The following is an 18,677-nucleotide window of genomic DNA, read 5'->3' on the forward strand; positions in this document are numbered from 1 at the left end:
ATCTGGGAATGGGCAACAAATGGTGGAATACATCCCTGTGATGCAATTTTTTCAAGGAGGAGGCTGGAAGCCATCAAGGCAGTCCAGCATGAGTAATCATATGCGTAGATCAGAATAATGAAAGTCTAATTTGAGCTTTAAAAGGGTCTGTAAAGTTTCATGACCATTGCTGCCACACACATCACAATTTAGTCACAGTCCACATGTAGATGTTTGAAATAGTTGTGATGAATTCATACTTGGTGAAAACACAGAAGAAAGTGAGCTGTACGATTTCATCCACAGTAGGGCGGACATATTCTTGACCCGTTTTGGCCTGATCGCGCTGTGTCTCTTTGATCACAATGGCTCACATGCATGTCAGATGTGGCCCTCCGCTCCATGTGTTTTCTAAACTGATGAACATGCTGCACTCATGGGATCTTGTTGCATTCAGTCTCTGTCAGCTTTCTTTCTGGCTCTCGCTTTAGCTGTCCAGCCATTTCTACACCTCCATAAAAATGTCACAGAGGTGCAATTAATGATCCCCCCTCCCCAGTGAAGGAATTTCGTTTAGGAATTTGGACATGTTGACTGGCCTGACATGAATTCCAGGTACAATGACTACCTTTGTGCATGGTGGGCCTTAAAAAAATCAGCAAGTAAGGAGGGTTTATAAAAAAAATAATTGTAATGAATGCTGTGTAAAATAACATCTGTTTCTCGTGTTTAAAAGGCACGCTTGCTCTTTGAAGTTCTGTTTTTGGTGGAGAATCGTATCTGGCCATGTTGGTTTGATAAATGTTAAGAGTGATGAAAATATATTAATATGGTTGTCCTATGTTGTTACTGATATTCTAAGTATTATGATGGATTTTTAAATACAGAGACAGTGGGACATAAGTTTCACATTCAGTTTAAAGGAGATGGATTATGTGGCTTCGGAGCAACCAGCATGCCTGGGACAATAGGAAACTTTATTCTGTTGCTGTCTGTTTATTTAGGTTAATGTAAGACTTTCAAATACTGTACTGTGTATTTTTAGAAGTGATGGTTTCCACTAGATGGCAGTGTTTTCTCATTGTAACACTGAAAGTCCTGCGTTTCTTGACTGAGAACCCATTTTGTGACACACACACACACTGTAGGAATTGCTTTGTTTTATTACTGTTTTTCAGATTACAGCTAATTTTTAAATCGATAATGCTGTGTTTCTTCTTGCACAAACAGAAGAGTGTGATGTTGATTGTGATTGTACCACGGCTGATTTGTGTTTTAATTAAACTGGGGCTGATTGAACTGTCGATATGTGTCATTAAGATGCCAAATGTGTGGAATAGGGTTTTAAATTTTAGAGGTGTAGCCAAGGGACAAACGGGGGATCCATGAGTAGGCTCGGGTCTCATCAGCAGTCATTCCCAGCATCTGGCTCCCATCTTTTACAATTTGATCCATGCAGGAACAAACACGGGGTGAAAGACAAATGTCTGCGGGTACAGGAGAAAATCTGTTTTCCAGCATGTCTGTCAATGTCATATGTCACAGGGATAGGTTTCTAAGAGAGGCTGTGTCTGGCCTTCAGTAGTCTTTGTGAAAAAGAGAAAAGGATGAGGTGGTGAATATAGAACATATACATAAATATACAATTTCCCAAGGTCACTTATGTTTTCTTTAGGGCTCTTTCTTTCTGTATAGTGGAACCCTGTGCTAATGAAGGGGAGACCTTTTTAAATATGAATTCTCATCATTAGATGACTGACTCTTTGCCAGCATGACAGGCCATATTGATAATCAGTCACCTTAATGATGCTGCAGCGGTTTCAACCAGCTCATGTTGTTACCTACTATGATGAATAAGAGTGATCCAGAGTCATGTTGATGGAAAATCTCACCATTAAAAGGGCAGCCTGGCTTTGATCCATCAGCGCTCTAATCACTGCCATGACCAGTATTGATTCATTCAGAAAGTGCCCTGATGAGAAGATATGGCAATAATATGAAATGTGCATTTATCAGCGTCTTAATGAATCTTATTAATGGTGAAAGGCCCCTGCATAATTTCTTGCCATCCACATCGTTGTCAAAAAAAGCGACTCATTTCTTAATCATGACCATGCCATTGTTCATCCTCAGATCTCCAGAATCATCAGCTAGCTCGGTCAGTCAGTGGAATGCTATAAAGTATTACATGGAAATGGTGTTTTACATGAATGATCTTGGAATTAGGAAAATATTTTTGCTATCAAGAACTGTGGTGACATCAACCCATTTCACGGCCAATTCCTGGCTCCTCTGTTATCTTTGGAACACCTGACTCTGATGATTCAGGCTGGGCTTCTCTATTCATGGTGCTTCCAGATTTCCTCCTGTGACTGTAATCCCGGTGGGGTGGAGAGGCATGCATGACGGCCTCGGTCAGAAGTTGGACTTTCCCCATTAGAGCAAGAACAGTGTGAAGCCACCCACCTTTTCAGGGCTGTTATTTTGTCATTTGTGAGAATAGTGGACTGAATGATGTGACATTTCCTGCTGATACCACAAACAGATAGATAACAAATCCTTTGGTTATCACTGCTTCCTCATTTTAAGAGGAAGTGTGCGATGAGCAGTACTATGGAGGATTCAGAAAACATTTAAGATGTAGTTGTATAACAAATTCAAAGACTCACTTCACTTATCACTGTGTAGCATGTGCAGACACATGCTTAAGCTATAGCTTATTGCCCTTCTTGGAATTAAATAGAAGTAATGCAAAATTTACGTAACTATTTAGATTTAGACCTAATGAATATCTGAAGCCTGCAGAAAGTTAGTAATACCAGACTGCAAAATCCAAGGTGCCCATCTACACAAAAAAATCTAACTAGGCCAGTCTGGATCACAGAAAGGCAAACCTGCCCATGAACACTTTCCTATATTCAAACTTTCCTGTCCTCTATTCCTGTGTGGAGTTATGTCCTCTGAGTTCTCCTACACACACATAGTCTCCTTTCATCATTGTTCACTTTGTCCCACTCAAGTTGATTTTATTTTTTTTTTACCCATTGGGTCACACAGTCTCATATGGCGTAATCAGGACACTGTGTGCCTTTTCACCCACTCACACATGATACAGATATGTTTTATTTCTTATCAGTCACACCATTGCCGCTTTCTAAAAACAATAGGAAGCTGCTAACTTCCACAAGGTACAGGCTTTGTAGTATATTTTTATTATAGGGCGCAGGCATGGTAAAACATACTGGTACGCTAGCTTAAAACATGCATGCTAGCGTGTATTTAGCAATGTACTCACATTATTTCTTGATCAATCCTCATCTGCAAATCCATCAAAGTCCTCATCTTCTGTATTCGAAATGAACAAAATGAATCCGAAATGACTTTTGCAAAAGCTGGCAAGCCGAAAACCATTTACAGATTTTGGAACTCTATGCACACGTAAGGCGCACATCATTATAAGGTGTCCCGTCCATTTTGGAGAAAATGTAAGACTTTTAAGTGTGCCTTATGGTCGCAAAAATATGGTAAATTGAATGCATTCACACAGATGGTTCATAAATGACCAAGGGCGGAATGCCAGAACAAAGAACAAATGTGTCCAAATTGTTCAAAGGGGTGTAAGCTAATAGTCATGTTTTATTGCTGAGATTTGGGGTGGAATACATGTCCAAGATAAAAAAGAATTAGAATGATTTGTACTGAACAGAGTCAATGACACAGAAGTCCAGTCTTCCCTTTTATCTTTCCTCTTACTGATGGAGTTTGGTGTTTGCACCTCTCTTCTCTTGGCTTTGCTAAAATGTATGCAGGTTTTAGCTTTGGCTACATAATAAAAACAAACCTCTTTTGTCACTGGAAGATAATGGGACTACTCCCTTGATATCTTTCATCTGGTCAGAACTCAAGGGGCCAGGCAAGATTAGCACTCAGAATATACCCAAATTATATACTTCCTATAAGAAACAAAGTTAATGATGTGTATGCAAAATGCTCTCTGAGCGTGTAGCCTCCCCACCTTCAGCTTCTTCTACCCACAGTGGTTTGGTGTACACAATGTTTTAGGGTAGTTTAACTTCACCTTTGTCATGAAAAGTATGATGAGTAAGTATTATTTACAGTAGGAAAGAAACCTCCCCAAAATACAAGCAAGTCCAGCAGAGTTGAGGAGACTAGGAACCATGCGGTTAAAAAGCAGGGGGAAATTGGACTGATGTTGGATTGGGTTTTGCAAACAGCAATGATGTTTGTGTTTATTTACAGGAGGGTAAGTGATATTCAGTCACAAGTGGCCAGTGGAGATTTGTTTTAAGGCAGTACTGTATTGACAGTACTATCAATACTGTCAGGACAATACTGTCAATACAGGAAACCCATTGAGAATCCCAAAAGAAAAAAGCCTTTTATCAAAAAAATGTTCTATGTTTTATTTTATTTTTTTAAAATCTTTCTAGCATTGGACACTATTGGACACAAGTAGTTTCACATGGCCATCATACACTGCTGGAAATCAATATCAAACTACAAAATGGAACCAGATTTGCATCTTGCTGCTGAATGAAGGAGTCACTAAGAAAAGAGAAGTGCCTGTTAGTAAAACATGCCACATCTTGCCCTCATAAATCCTCATGTATAAAGAAAGTGGGAAAACACATTTGCAAAATGTCTTGAGTCTGACCAACTTGGCAAAAACAGGCAGGTATTGTTTCTTCTCAAATTATTGCAAAAATACAACACAGCAGGCCACAATACAGTATTCTAAATGAGGACAGCAGGGTCTGATTTTTAGATTGATCCCCAGCCAGCCATTCTCATTAGCTAGCCAAAGCCTGACAGCTGGCATCAGAAGGGCATACAGACTGAGAAAGACTTTAGCATTTTGCAATCTTATATTCTTAAGGTTTTGTAAGGGTAATTGTTGGTGTTTTTGTATTGTTAATATGTTCACAAATAATAACAGCTCTTTATCTGTGACTCTGAAATCAAGTGTGACAGGTCTGTTTGGATAGTGCTGACGTCTCATGAGTCAGACGTGGAAGGAGGGCAAGAACGTTGATTACAGAGCTTACACAAAAGTGGCTTTAAACTTCTCAAAATCAAAACCACCACAAACAGTATAAAAACGAGTGCTGTCAAGCTGGGAATTGTAATTTAAAAAAATGGCTGTTGTCAGCTAAACACAGACACCAGGTGTCTTCTGCAGAAAAGAGCAACTCTGGAACATGGAATAAGACAATATCTTAATTGCCCCCCTGAAAACCCTTTAATGACAAATGTTAATTAAGATAGACACTCAATTGATGCTAAACTCATTTTATATTACAATATCTCTATATCATGGCAGCAAAATCTGTAGGGACCTTCATACAAGTTTGTCTCAAAATGATAATTTAAAGTTTTTAGATTTGTTTTTACAAAGTGCATTAAAGAGGATGAAAGTTATGAATTTAGGTCAGTCTTGTTTTTGTTGGTCATGTTAATGCAGGGATAGTGTTTTTCCTTTCACACCACAGTATAGTTTTCCCGTTGGAGTAAGGCAGGAACACGCAACTCACTTAAGGACAAAGGAAATGATGTATAAGGGTCGGAAAGAAATCAAGTAAAGGTTGAACACAAGATTTGAAGAAAGTGCAGCTGGTGGAAGAGTGAGCTGTTCCAAAATGCCCCTACCACCCAGAAGAACCCCCACATTTATAATTGTGATATGTGTATGTGTGGCCAGGCGATGTCTGGATGGTCTGAGTGAAACTGAAAGACAGTGAGTCAGTCCACCCCCTCATTTCTGGCTTGTCATTTGTCTGTGTTCTGTTGGCCCAGTTTCTGCCCTCCACTACAACAGAATTTGTTCCCACTGGGCAAATCCAGGGGTCCACTCTTGTAAATTTAATCAAGAAATTGATTAATCACTATCTCCCTTTTGTTAGTAGGTGCTCACTGTTTGGTTGCAACCCTCCAGGACATTGTGCGAAACTGCAGTGATGTAACAGACGTAATGTCATTTGTCATGTATGTAATGTCGCATACATGCAATAGTAGAGGGATTGTGTTTTCATTCTTGGATTGGTGGGGAAATTAGTCTTGAAACAAGAGAGTCTGATAAATATAAACTCTGTGTTCAGATGATGATTTTCTGAAGTCAAGGGAGACATGCAGTTAGGCCCATGACAGATTTGATCACTTTGCCTCTGTACAATGTAGTGGTTTTGAAGTAAAACAAGATGTGATCAAAGTGCAGTCAATTTAGTTTTTTAGTTTAGTTTCAATTCAAGAGGTTTCACATAAATATGTCTGTTACTTTTATGGGAATTGTAGCAGTTTTATGGGAAGTACCTCTATTTTCAGAGGTTCAAATGTGTTTAGACAACTGAATGATCAGCTATTTCCTTTTCAAGTTTGATTAATTTCCTGTTACTTCAAGATGAGGCAGGTCTGGAGATAGTCTCAGGTGGTAAAGGGATGTATTTCCTGTCCTATTAGTAATGGAAATGTCAATGAAGTCAGAGTATTTACCACCAGAGAAAAATGTGTCGGGTAAAATGTCAGTGTTCATAATTGTAATGCCATATCTTTCCTTTTCCAGGCAGCTCGTGTGCTGACCTTTGAGTGTGTTTTTAGTGTGTTCATACACACAACCTTTGAATTACTTAGATCAACTGCAACCCTAACTTCTCCCGGAATGCGTTACCTCACAGCGTCAAAGCCATATTGATTCTCATTAGTAATTTCTGATGAGTTACCATTTACTGAGCATTCTTTTTTTTATGTCCGAGAGTTACACAAATACACACGCATCATCATAAACCCTTTTTTTCTATCCCAGCAGTGTACACACACTGTCTACAGGTGTTCTGGTCGAGGTCCCCAAAAGAAAATAACAAAAAGAGAGGGCTAACTTTTTTCTGCATAGTATTAAGGTGTGCACGTTTCTCTGTTTTTATAGAAGACTTGCTTGTGTTACTTTCCCACATCATGGAACAGGGTCTCCCACAGGTCTCCCTCTATGTCCTTCTTTCCTCCATTGTTAACTTACCCCCCCTTTCTTCTTTTCCTCCGGTCTCCTACCTCTCTCTTAACCCTCTCTCCTTCCCTCTGCACCTGTACTGAGTGCTCCAGCTCCTGTTGTTCCGATCTCAGCTCAGCACGGTTGGCCGGAACCATGTTGCACTTGGCATTTCCTCCGAGACCCTGGGGCCACAATTGACGCGGGAGTATTGACGCAAAGGCTTAGCAGGCCTCCGCCCAGGCTAGGCTCTCGTGCCCAGGGGGAGTAGAGAGAAGAGGGATGAGTAAAGGGCTGCAGGCTAGAGAAAGATCTGCTGGAATTTTGAGAGTAAATAGTGACTCATTGTAAGAGCAAAAAAAGGAGATAGGGATGGAATAATGTTTATCAAAAGGTATTTGTTATTCCTAACCAACCTGGCCTTTCAAGTGGGTGTAGGTTGACTACAGATGATTTTCACCTTTTGTCTTAATATATGGTTTTCAACGTGAAGCATCATTGATTTGAAGTATGTGATCATTTCAATCCAAGCACCACTCTAACTTCATCATGGCTGAAAATGTCAAAGAATCTGTGAGTAAGAGCCATAAATACATTGTCATCTTTGTTTTTAAGCATACTACAGTGTTCTTGTGTTACAATTTCAGTGAATAATCTTTTTGTAGCTCTGCAGTTCAAATACATAAGGACTAGATTCACAAACACACAGCTTGCATTAAATTATTTGCCGACAGACATTGTGGGATATTTCTTTAAGAGGGAAATCATTAAAAACTATGTGTGGACAGGGATGAGAAAACATCTGCTGCTTTTCATTGGTCTTCCACATGTGTTGGATGTATGCATTTGTGAATACAAATAAAAGAGCAACAGAAAAGAGTACCCGGAGATGGATATTAACAAGTATGGATTGCTCTCTTCTCATCTTAGTTTCCCACTAGGCCTATTTCTCTTTCCTTGTTCTCTCCCCATTAGACATTCTCAGCCCGTCTACCCTTGACCCAGGAGGGGGTTTAACACATGCAGACTTCCAGACCTCTAAATCTGCCCTGTGACAGCTCAATCCCACTCTGTCAGAACCCAAAGAAAGAGAAGAAAATCTATGTCCAGTGCTAGAAGAAAGAAGAGAGGATATATATGTCTCTCTGCTTTGTTAGGCATCCCTAAGTTCAGATTCAATAGCAAAACATTTGTCAAGTGGTTGGCCAACTGACTATTGTGTAGTAATTGACCCTGATGAAGTGGTGTGCCTTTAATTTAAGAATAGCATAAATTATGCAAAGTGATGTATGGCCAACAATAGTGGAGCCTTCCCTTTACGTTGCTCATGTGCTGTACCAAACTTATGAGTTGGGATATTTTATGGTAAATCATCCTACCTCTTGTTTTGTGAATTCCAGGTACCATTATCCCGTTCCTAAGTTCTTTTATGTGCAGCTGTCTGTGGGCAGTCATGAATTTATTGGAGAAGGTCGTACCCGCCAAGCAGCCAGACACAGCGCTGCCATGAAGGCTCTGCAAGCCTTGCGTAATGAACCCATCCCGGAAAGGCCCCCACAGGTAAACACTTAATAAAACAGAAAAAGACTGTTCTGAGATACTCTTCTGAGATATTCTACTTTAATTTCCAAAATAATATAATTAATTCTACAGGAAAATGTTTTATTCATCGCAAGTTATTAATTTGTAAGTAAAAAAAGTCTAAAGCAATATTTTCTTTTCAGCCTCGGTGAGCTGTCATCCCTTGTATTTATAGAAGGCTATTCCATTTCTCACACCTCTTGACCTCCAGTCAATTATGGCACCTTGAATGTTTGGATATGCTGTTATCTTGCCCAAGTTCTTCCTACCTAGTTCTAATGTCACCATATCTTTCCACATTTCCCACCAGACATAACTGTAAACCCAACATTTCCCATTGGTGATGGTAATCTAAACGCCGTGGCTCCTCCAGCCTGTCAGACTTACTGTCTCATGGCTTCGTCCTCCACAAATGTGTCTTTTGTTTGCTGTCGCTTTACAAATTGAGACACATTGTGTCTGCAGTGTATCTCTTACATTCTCTCTGGCCGTGGGTGTGTGCTCTTACGTGTGGACACCCTCGAGCATAGTGTTTCTATCACTATAGGTTACAAAGGTTTTAAGAGACCAGAAATCATGTTGATGCTGCAACTTAATTTTTACCACCAATGGAACACATGTATACAAATGAAACACAATCATATCTGTCTGTTTTATTAAGCTTTCTGTCCAGACTCTGTACACACTGTTACACACTGACTAAATCTATCCATAGTCACGTCATAAAGGGGATAAATTCCAAGTGTTCCTTGGGTTTGAACCAGCTCACAATTTCACCGGGAATAGATAATGATTTATAAGAAGCTACAGCAAAATTCTATCTATCATTTGTCTCTGTCAGTTTCTGCTTGGCCATTCCTGTTCATAATTCGATCTATATATGGCGGTTTTGGTCACTGCAGATGATTCAATCCAAGGCAACTAACAAGATAACAGCAGTCCAGCTGCCTTTGATAGAAGCGCTTATCACAAGGGGTATTCAAACTATTATTCACACAGTTTAACATAAGCAGCTCATAAACAACATGTGACATCCTGTCATCAGAGGTTCGACATACAATACAAAAGACACAATCAATGTAGCAAAACAGCAGAGACACACACAACCACACAGCTGCCTTTTGGATGTGTGTTTGGTGAATGTTGTACCATGTGACCATGTTTCCTGTCTAATATGTTGGTGTGATTCACATGTTGTATCAAGTTACACAATCAGGGAGGAGACGAAGCCCACAGGGCAAAGGACCACAGACATTAAGACCCAATCTGACAAAGCTGTGAACCTTTAAAAGAAGTTCAAGACAGCTCGTGTTTTCAGACAATCGGCACCAAGAAAACTCACATCACAGGACTGATGATATAATCTGGTTAGTGTAAACTCGATTTCTCACAAATCGACTTTACCCACCCTTCACTTCATTACATTCAGTGAAAAATAAGTGATTTGTGTCTGATCTTTAAACAAAATAACCAAAATCTTGAACCATAATCTAAAACATCATTAACTCCAGAATTACTTCACTGGTTTTAAAAGTTTTGTCGTATGACAAAAAAATAACTAATTTTTAAGATGGCAGAGTTATCTCGCTGACCCGGGTTGGTACTTTCCTACTGACCCATTCCTGATTGTATTTCATTTGGTATTTAATATTTGTGTTGTTGTTTTACAACTTCACTTCATGATTGCAGAAACTTGACGTGTCCTCAAAATAAAATCCACTTTTTTTCACTGACTTTTTAAAAAATTATGATTTTATTATTCATCTCTTCACAGAACACAGAAGATAAAGGGGAGAGTGATGACAGTAGTGATGCCAGCAAATCAGAGATCAGCTTGGTCTACGAAATTGCTCTCAAGAAGAATTTATGTGTCAATTTTGAGGTGAGGTGTTCAGAACAGATTTGATAATATAAAACAAGAGAATTTATCCAGGCTTTTAGAACTATCAACATACTGTTATTCTGTAGTGGCTTCAATTGTTTTTCTTTATACTTCTACTTTGTTTTCTCCAAGCACCATGCATCGGTTATGGCACTTTTATTATGTATATTGCCATGACCTAACAGCCCAGCATATAATGATTTCAAATGTGCCTTTTGGCATTTAGTGTGTTTTAGGAATTAATTGTGGTTGCATTAACAGAGGAACAGGGAAAAAGGGACATATTAATGACCTTGTTCTCCTTATTGAAACAAATGCCACTGATTGGGATCATTGAGGCCATTAATGTGGGCCAATTGACCTGAAATGTCTTCAAATCAGGCATCAAATGATCTTAATTCCAAAGCATTACATTAGTGTTTCCATGAGGGGATTTTCACATCGAACCTACAAAAATTCAGTACTTAGCCTGTTTTGAGTACGGTACTTTCAGATGGGTGTTATTGCTTCTGCACCAACTGAAAAGAATCTCCAATCAATATCCGAAAGTTGTTTTTGCAGTTTGTGACATTGTGTTTTTAGGTAATCTGTGATCAAAGCACAATAATGACAAATTTTAATGAAACATTTTATTAGCATAGAAGGGTAACCCCTGTAATATAATATAAATTTGTTGCAGCTGAAAAAAGAGCAGGCCTCAGCTTGGTGGAGGTGCAGCAACTCCTGAGTATGAAGGAAATTGATATTGAAACCCTAGTGCTTTGTAGCATCTTTGGGATTTTCCTTTTCACGTCACTGCATTCTTTATCTGTTTTAATACTCAGCATGTAGTGATTTGTAGAATGACTAATTCTCAATCCACCTGTGCACCTCTGTGAGTGCTGTTATGGTTTCTATTTAGTAACAAGTGTTTTAATTCTTTTTAAGAAAAAAACACAGCTGGCAGCTTTAGAAAACTCATATGTGAGCTGCCCGATGAGTTTTGTAAAAGTCACATGAAAGGTGACAAGTGTTGTGCTAATTTCCCAACGAATAAGGACAAATGGTCCCTACCTTGATGTACATGCATAGTTATATTCTGCTCAACATTACAGAGTCTTACCACCAGATTCCTTTGCCAGTTGTTTTTTAAGAGCAAAGAGATGTACAACATGTCCTCTACTGACCCTCTGTGTCTTTTCTGCTTGGTTTTCATTCAGCTGACACATCCAATATTTGTTTTTTTTGTCTTTCCTCACTAAGCTCTACATGATGCCAAAAACAAGAGAGGCTCAGCTTACTCTAAATACACCCTAACTCCCTTCACTGAACCTCTATCTTTCTAGTCAGTCAAAGGACATTATTGGGAGTGAGAGGAGATGGAAACTGGGATAGAAGGAAGGGAGGGAAAGTCTTAACTGTATGTTTATGTGAAATGTTAATCAAAGTTTACACCATAGTTAAAAGATATCCTGAATGCTGTCCATTACTTTGGAGATGTATTTTCTCATTAAAGCTAGATATGGTCACCCTTCCAGGAATTGCTATTATTAAATGTAGCTGGCTTAATCTGGATTGATGTGAGTCATAATCCACCATGCCATTTTCAGCGATTGTGCTATTATCATTTTCAGTCTGAGTAGACTGGAATCTTCAAGTACATCCAGGTGTTCTACTTTGCAGATTTGTGGTTGTTGGATTGTAAATCAATTACCGGTATGTGTCTTAAAGACAGATTGTCACAAGCCATTGTTAAATTGAAAAGGAACAGTATTGTAATTCACAACCCAATTTTCTGTGTACACCACTGTCACATTCACCACAGTCCACAAGGAAACTTGCAATGGTCACGTAAATGCTTTCAAGGTAGCTGTGTTTTCATCTTATCCCCACCCTCACAGGAGCATAAAATTACATGTGTCAGTGCTACCAAGTGTCTGGTTTCCCATACCTGTGCAATGATAAGGGTTGCTGTCACCATTAGAGCATGTCACCTCATTTAATCCCCCCCGTGAGGCATTATGAAAGATATGTCAACATCAAAGAGGAACTAATCTATAAATCACTGTTTGTGTTGGGTAGTAGGCTCCCTTTCCTAAAGAGGACACAAGAGAAGATGGTCCAGGCCAAGAACCACCCATCTTACAAGAAGCAGCCTCCCCTAGGGCTTGTCCATCTACCATTGTCACAAAAGAGCCTTTCTTCCCTCTACCAGTTGCCACTATTGTTCCAGTCTGCTCCCATAGCCAACCTGTTCTAGAGTACCTGAGATCTCTTGAACAGATCCTCAGAAGGTTCAGAGTATTAATGTCATTTAAAGAAAAAGAACTGGCCTCCCATGTTACAGAAAAATAAGTAGCGATGAGACATTAGGGGAAGGGAATTAGAAAAAGAATACATTGGATTGCCAAGTGTTTCCATGTACACCTTCATTCTTTTTTAAAATATTTTGATATCTGAAAAGCTGACTGTAGCTTATCTGTTGAAAAGAACTGACAACTTTTAGCTGCAACTTTGTGGGAGTAATGAGGAAAACAAGCGGCAGCAAAGGGGCCCATCTACCGTGCTGTGGGAATTTCCCCAGGTGATGTGTAATGGTGATTTCCAGGGTTCACCTGCCATGAAACATCGTGCTGGGCAAAGATGCAAAATCAAATCCCGTTTAAGCTTGAATTGAGCCACATGACACATTCTTATTAAGCCACTTAATAAGGCTCTGCTTGTATCTAATTGTACTCATTTCATCCTTTCGATTGTTTTGACACCTCCTTTTTATGACTTTCACCATATTTGGATTATGATTTTTATTTATATTTGTCTTGAAATTTTTCTATTCCTAAAGCTTGCTACACTTGAACTTCTGTTTTGCCCTTTGGTAAATACTTGCCTCCATTTCGTCAATCATAACCAACAAACAACACTGTACATAAGAATAGTCATAACAGAGTGTATTTCTGTCTTCTTAGGTGGTCACCTGTAAAGAATATCCTAGATATATGTAGCATATCTAAGGGATTTTCTGCTACATTTGGCATAAATTGCGCAGCCCCAAAGACCAGAAATGTGATGTGGAGTATTTTCTTTTTAGCTTGTAGTTAAATTTAACGGTCCCTGCAGAATTTGTTTGGGCATCAGTGTAAAATAGGGCAGTTTCATGAACATTTAATCATTGATTGAGTGATGAATGATGTAAATACAGTATTTGTTTTGGGGTTTGATCCTGTGCGCTGTTGATGGAGGAATTTGATGAGGAACCGCTCACTATTTAAATCTCTTTATCATTTGATTGCTGCAGTTTGTGCTGTCTACATTACAAATGGGGCATAAATGAGAACAGTGGTGGGTTAGAAAGTGGGTGACGTAAAGAAATACTGAAGACAGCTGCTGTGGCAAGATGGAGAGCAAGGGGAGCACACCTGCGAATTAAACCTCCATTATGGCACCCATGTTAGCATGAGCTCTTGAGCTGAATATGCACGTGAAACCTAATTCTTCCTTCACCATATTTTAAGTGTATGGGGAGAAGCCCACCTGCTACACTTGCAAACTGTTCTCGGACTGCATAGGAAGTAGATGTGATTGCAAAAACATGACCTAACGCCAGCCGGTGTTTGTTTTAGGTCTCCCAGGTGACCAGGGGCCATAAGAAGGAAACAGCCCCCTCAGCACTAGGGACTGTCATCTAGTAACATGCTCCTCATCAGTGCGTGTTTGTACGTCAGTGTGTGTTTCTTATATGAATAACACACTGGTGGGTAGGGTTGTGACTGTTGGGAACAGATGTTTTTGGACTGGAACAGATGTTTTTGTATAATCTCACTTGAAAAGCTGTTATTTTTTTATTTTCACTGTCTTTTGGACTAATACATCTCTGTGTGAAAAATCTGTTGGAAATGAAACTGAAACATAGCCCCGCGCTTCCCTCATACTTTTCTGGCATCAACCCAAACCACAGGTGCTGAAAGAAAGCGGCCCTCCACATATGAAAAGCTTCCTGACGCGTGTCACTGTTGGGGAGTTCTCTGCTGAGGGAGAGGGCAATAGTAAGAAGCTGTCCAAGAAGCGTGCTGCTATATCCATCCTGCAGGACCTGAAAAAGCTTCCTTTAATATCTGCCGTAGAGAAACCCAAGACGCACTATAAGAAACGTACAAAGACCATCCTCAAGGTAATAAAGCTGCGACAACATTTTTACTCAGCTGTTACAAATTATGAAGAGAATGCATTCCTCAGAAGGAATCGTCAGCAGATGACAGAACAATGAGTATATTCAGTATTTATTTTTGAAAATTTGGTTCTCTGGTCTCTTCTCCCAGACTGGACCAGACTATGGGCAGGGCATGAACCCTATTAGCCGCCTGGCCCAGATCCAGCAAGCCAAGAAGGAGAAGGAGCCTGAATATGTGCTGCTGTCTGAAAGGGGGATGCCCAGGCGCCGTGAGTTCATCATGCAGGTTAAGAACTTTGGGGTTTTTTTTATGCTTCTTTTTCTGTTTTACAGAGTCTTCTGAATATAGGAACTGAGTCCTTGTTTACTGCTTTGGCAGCCGAGCAAATAACGATCCTGAGCATATAATCTCCTGTCATAGCATCTAATGTGCTGAAACAAAACAAGCCTGGAGGCAGTTTATTCACACCTGCCCATTTATAGTAGCTGCTTCAAAATGGGAAGTGAACATCATTTCATTTGGGACATTTGAATACAGCAATTACAACTGAGTACAGGACAAAAAAAAGCAGATGCATTTTATAATTTCTCCCCTTGGTCCAGCTCAAAATGAACCACACTTCAGGAAGGTTAATACCCATTAGAACATATTCGTCTTCATTTGCCTTCAAACATTTCATTTTTGGCCTGGATTTGCTCTTTTAATATAACAAAAGTGATCCAGTTACATTCCTCTTCATTACCAGAAAACACAAACTGCAACATGCCTACAAAATTTAATTTTTACTGATTTGCTCACTACATCAGCAAATAGAACAAAGTAAAATGTTAAAGCAAGAAAAGAAAAAGCAGGAATGGAGCAATTTATACAGTACATGCAGCTTTTGTTTTTGGTCTTTTGGTTTTTGACAGATGTGTTGTGTCTGTCAATGATTGCCTGGGATATTTCCAGAATCCCTGTGTGGTGATAGCAGTGGAATGGATCATAGTCATGTGACATATTGTAGGGTTTTTCCCACCACTCACATGCACAGTATTTCTCCTGGTGTCTCGGTTCATTCTTACTGTGTCCACCCCTTTCACTCATAGTCATTATTTGTCTTTAATCCTCTTTCATGAGATCAACATGGCTCCCCATAGGACCAGTACAGTAATTCAGCTTCAAACTTCTCCAAGCTGCTTATACACATTAAATTCTGCATACTTGTCAATGTTCTCTTGCCACTGTCTAATCCCTCATCTCAATATTTCAGCATTGTTTCTTTTTGTAAGCAAGGGAGCCGGGGTTTTTTTTCCTACAAACGATGACTTGTTTCTGGAAAAAGCTGCAGTAAGCATAGAATGACTTTGAGCTAGTGATCTTTCATTTATTATGTTATTTATTTAAGTGATGTGAATAATTTTTCATATGCATGTCCTCTAATTCACAAATGACTTGAGGACATCAGACCACAGTTAATGCACTGAGGCCTCGCTTTTCACAGGCTTTGGCTCAAAGAATGTTCTTTGTAGAGCGTAATTGTCTGTTTGCATAACTTAATGACTTCTGATATTCTTTGGAAATATCATCTTATTATCTGTGCAGACAGATTTAATGTTTTGGGATTCATTGCAAAACAGACACTTAGCTCTGCGGCCTTTTACCTGAAACATAAATTACTTGACTGACTCAGCTTAAATCCTTTCAGCTGCAGCTCATTGTCAGCATTTCTTTTAACATTTTCTGTCTCAATTAAGCCAGTAGGTGCCATGAAAATAATGTTTAGCTGCCTTCTATGTTTTATTTATTTGGTATTTGGCTGTTTTTGAATATGTGTGCATTCAGGTCAAGGTGAATAATGAGGTTGCCACGGGAACAGGTCCCAACAAGAAGGTGGCCAAGCGGAACGCAGCAGAAGCGATGCTCCTGCAGCTCGGATATAAGGCCTCCACAGTCCAGCAGAATGCCACAGAGGTAAGCTTATAACCAGCCTATATTTCTTTTTCCACTTTACACATGTCTATCACTGTGGATTTATTTTCTTGCATAATAGTTTGGGTACAATTACATGTACTGTAGGTGACCAAGGCTCCACTGAGAGAAAAGAGTGCTTAAATGATATATTGACCACAGGCTGCTGCTGCTGTTTGATTATTAATTAGTAACAAGACCTTAGAGCAGATCAGTGCAAGGCGTCTCCCACCGCTTATCTGGGCTCGTCTGCAGGAATCCCTAGGCGTCCCCAGACAAGTCGAGAGACATACCGGCTAGTCTCTTCCTGGTTCTTCCCAGGGGCCTCCTACCGGAGGGATATGCCCTGAACACCTCACCAGGGAGGCGTCCAGGGGGCATCTTGACTAGATGCCCAAGCCACCTCATCAGGTTCCTCTCAATGTGGAGGAGCAGCGGCTCTACTCCGAGATCCTCCCGGATGGCAGAGCTTCTCACCCTATCTCTAAGGGAGAGCCCAGCCACCCTACGGAGGAAGCTCATTTCCGCCGCTTGTACCCGTGATCTTGTTCTTTCGGTCATTACCCAAAGTTCATGACCATAGGTGAGAGTAGGAATGAAGAGTGACCAGTAAATCGAGAGCTTCGCCTTTTAACTCAGCTCTCTCTTTACCACAACGGACCAGTGCAGAGTCTGCATTACTGCTGATGCTGCACCGATCCGCCTGTCGATCTCCTGCTCCATTCTTCCCTCACTTGTGAACAAGACCCCGAGGTACTTGAACTTCTCCACTTGGGGCAGGATCTCCTCCTTGACCCAGAGATGGCGCTTCACCTTTTTCCGACTGAGAACCATGGCCTCGGATTTGGAGGTGCTGATTCTCATCCCAGCCGCTTTACACTCGGCGGTGAACCGATCCAGCGATAGTTGGAGGTCACGGGCCGATGACGCCAACAAGACCACATCATCTGCAAAGAGCAGAGACCCGATCCTGAGGTCACCAAACCGGACCGCCTCAACACCACGACTGCGCCTAGAAATTCTGTCCATAAAGGTTATGAACAGAATTGGTGACAAAGGGCAGCCCTGGCAGAGACCAACCCTCATTGGAAACGCATTCGACTTACTGCCAGCAATGTGGACCAAACTCTGACACCCATCGTGCAGGGAGTGGATGGCCCATATCAGGGGGCCTGGCACCCCATACCCTCGGAGGACCCCCCCACAGCACCCTCCGAGGGACACGGTCGAATGCCTTCTCCAAGTCCAAAAAACACATGTGGACTGGTTGGGCAAACTCCCACGCACCCTCGAAGACCCTGCTGAGGATGTAGAGCTGGTCCACTGTTCCACGCCCAGGACGAAAACCACATTGCTCCTCCTGAATCCGAGGTTCGACTATCCGGCGGACCCTCCTCTCCAGTACCCCTGAATAGACCTTACCAGGGAGGCTGAGGAGTGTGATCCCCCTATAGTTGGAACACACCCTCCGGTCCCCCTTCTTAAAAAGAGGGACTACCACCCCGGTCTGCCAATCCAGCGGCACCGCCCCCGATGTCCATGCAATGTTGCAGAGTCGAGTCAACCACGACAGCCCTAGAACATCCAGAGCCTTAAGGAACTCTGGGCGGATCTCATCCACCCCTGGGGCCTTGCCACCGAGGAGTTTTTTGACTACCTCGGAAACTTCAGCCCCGGATATGAGAGCCTATCCCCAGGTCCCCAGGCCCTACTTCCTCACTGGAAGGCGTGTTGGTGGGATTGAGGAGGTCCTCGAATTATTCCTTCCACCGATCCACAACATCCCGAGTTGAGGTCAGCAGCACACCATCACCACTATACACAGCGCTGACAGTGCACTGCTTCCCCCTCCTCAGACGCCTGATGGTCGTCCAGAACCTTTTCGAGGCCATCCGAAAGTCGTTCTCCACGGCCTCACCGAACTCTTCCCATACCCGGGTCTTTGCCTTGGCAACAGCCGTAGCTGCACTCCGCTTGAGCTGCCGGTACCTATCTGCTGCCTCAGGAGTCTCACAGGCCAGTAAGGCCCGATACGACTCCTTCTTCAGCCTGACGGCATCCCTCACGTTCGGGCATTGCCGCCACGACGGGCACCAACCACCTTGCGGCCACAGCACCGGTCAGCCGCCTCAACAATGGA

At 41.3% G+C, this 18,677-nt stretch overlaps 1 protein-coding gene across 4 annotated transcripts in view; it reads left to right on the forward strand.

The window, feature by feature from the left end:
* The window catches only part of stau2 (staufen double-stranded RNA binding protein 2), a 63,708-nt gene that overhangs the window by 3,522 nt on the left and 41,509 nt on the right, over window positions 1–18,677 (forward strand). For all 4 annotated transcript variants that reach the window (XR_008946948.1, XM_057013617.1, XM_057013619.1 and 1 more), the window contains exons 6-10: window positions 8,377–8,536; window positions 10,332–10,439; window positions 14,374–14,586; window positions 14,735–14,872; window positions 16,412–16,540. Coding sequence is in view for 3 of the 4 variants with exons in the window: in XM_057013617.1 (XP_056869597.1) it covers window positions 8,377–8,536; window positions 10,332–10,439; window positions 14,374–14,586; window positions 14,735–14,872; window positions 16,412–16,540 (748 nt within the window). In the remaining variant the exon portion in view is untranslated. The remainder of the gene's footprint in view (window positions 1–8,376; window positions 8,537–10,331; window positions 10,440–14,373; window positions 14,587–14,734; window positions 14,873–16,411; window positions 16,541–18,677) is intronic.

This window comes from Takifugu flavidus, chromosome 17 (assembly GCF_003711565.1).
Source record: "Takifugu flavidus isolate HTHZ2018 chromosome 17, ASM371156v2, whole genome shotgun sequence".
NCBI classification, from domain to species: Eukaryota; Metazoa; Chordata; class Actinopteri; order Tetraodontiformes; family Tetraodontidae; genus Takifugu; species Takifugu flavidus.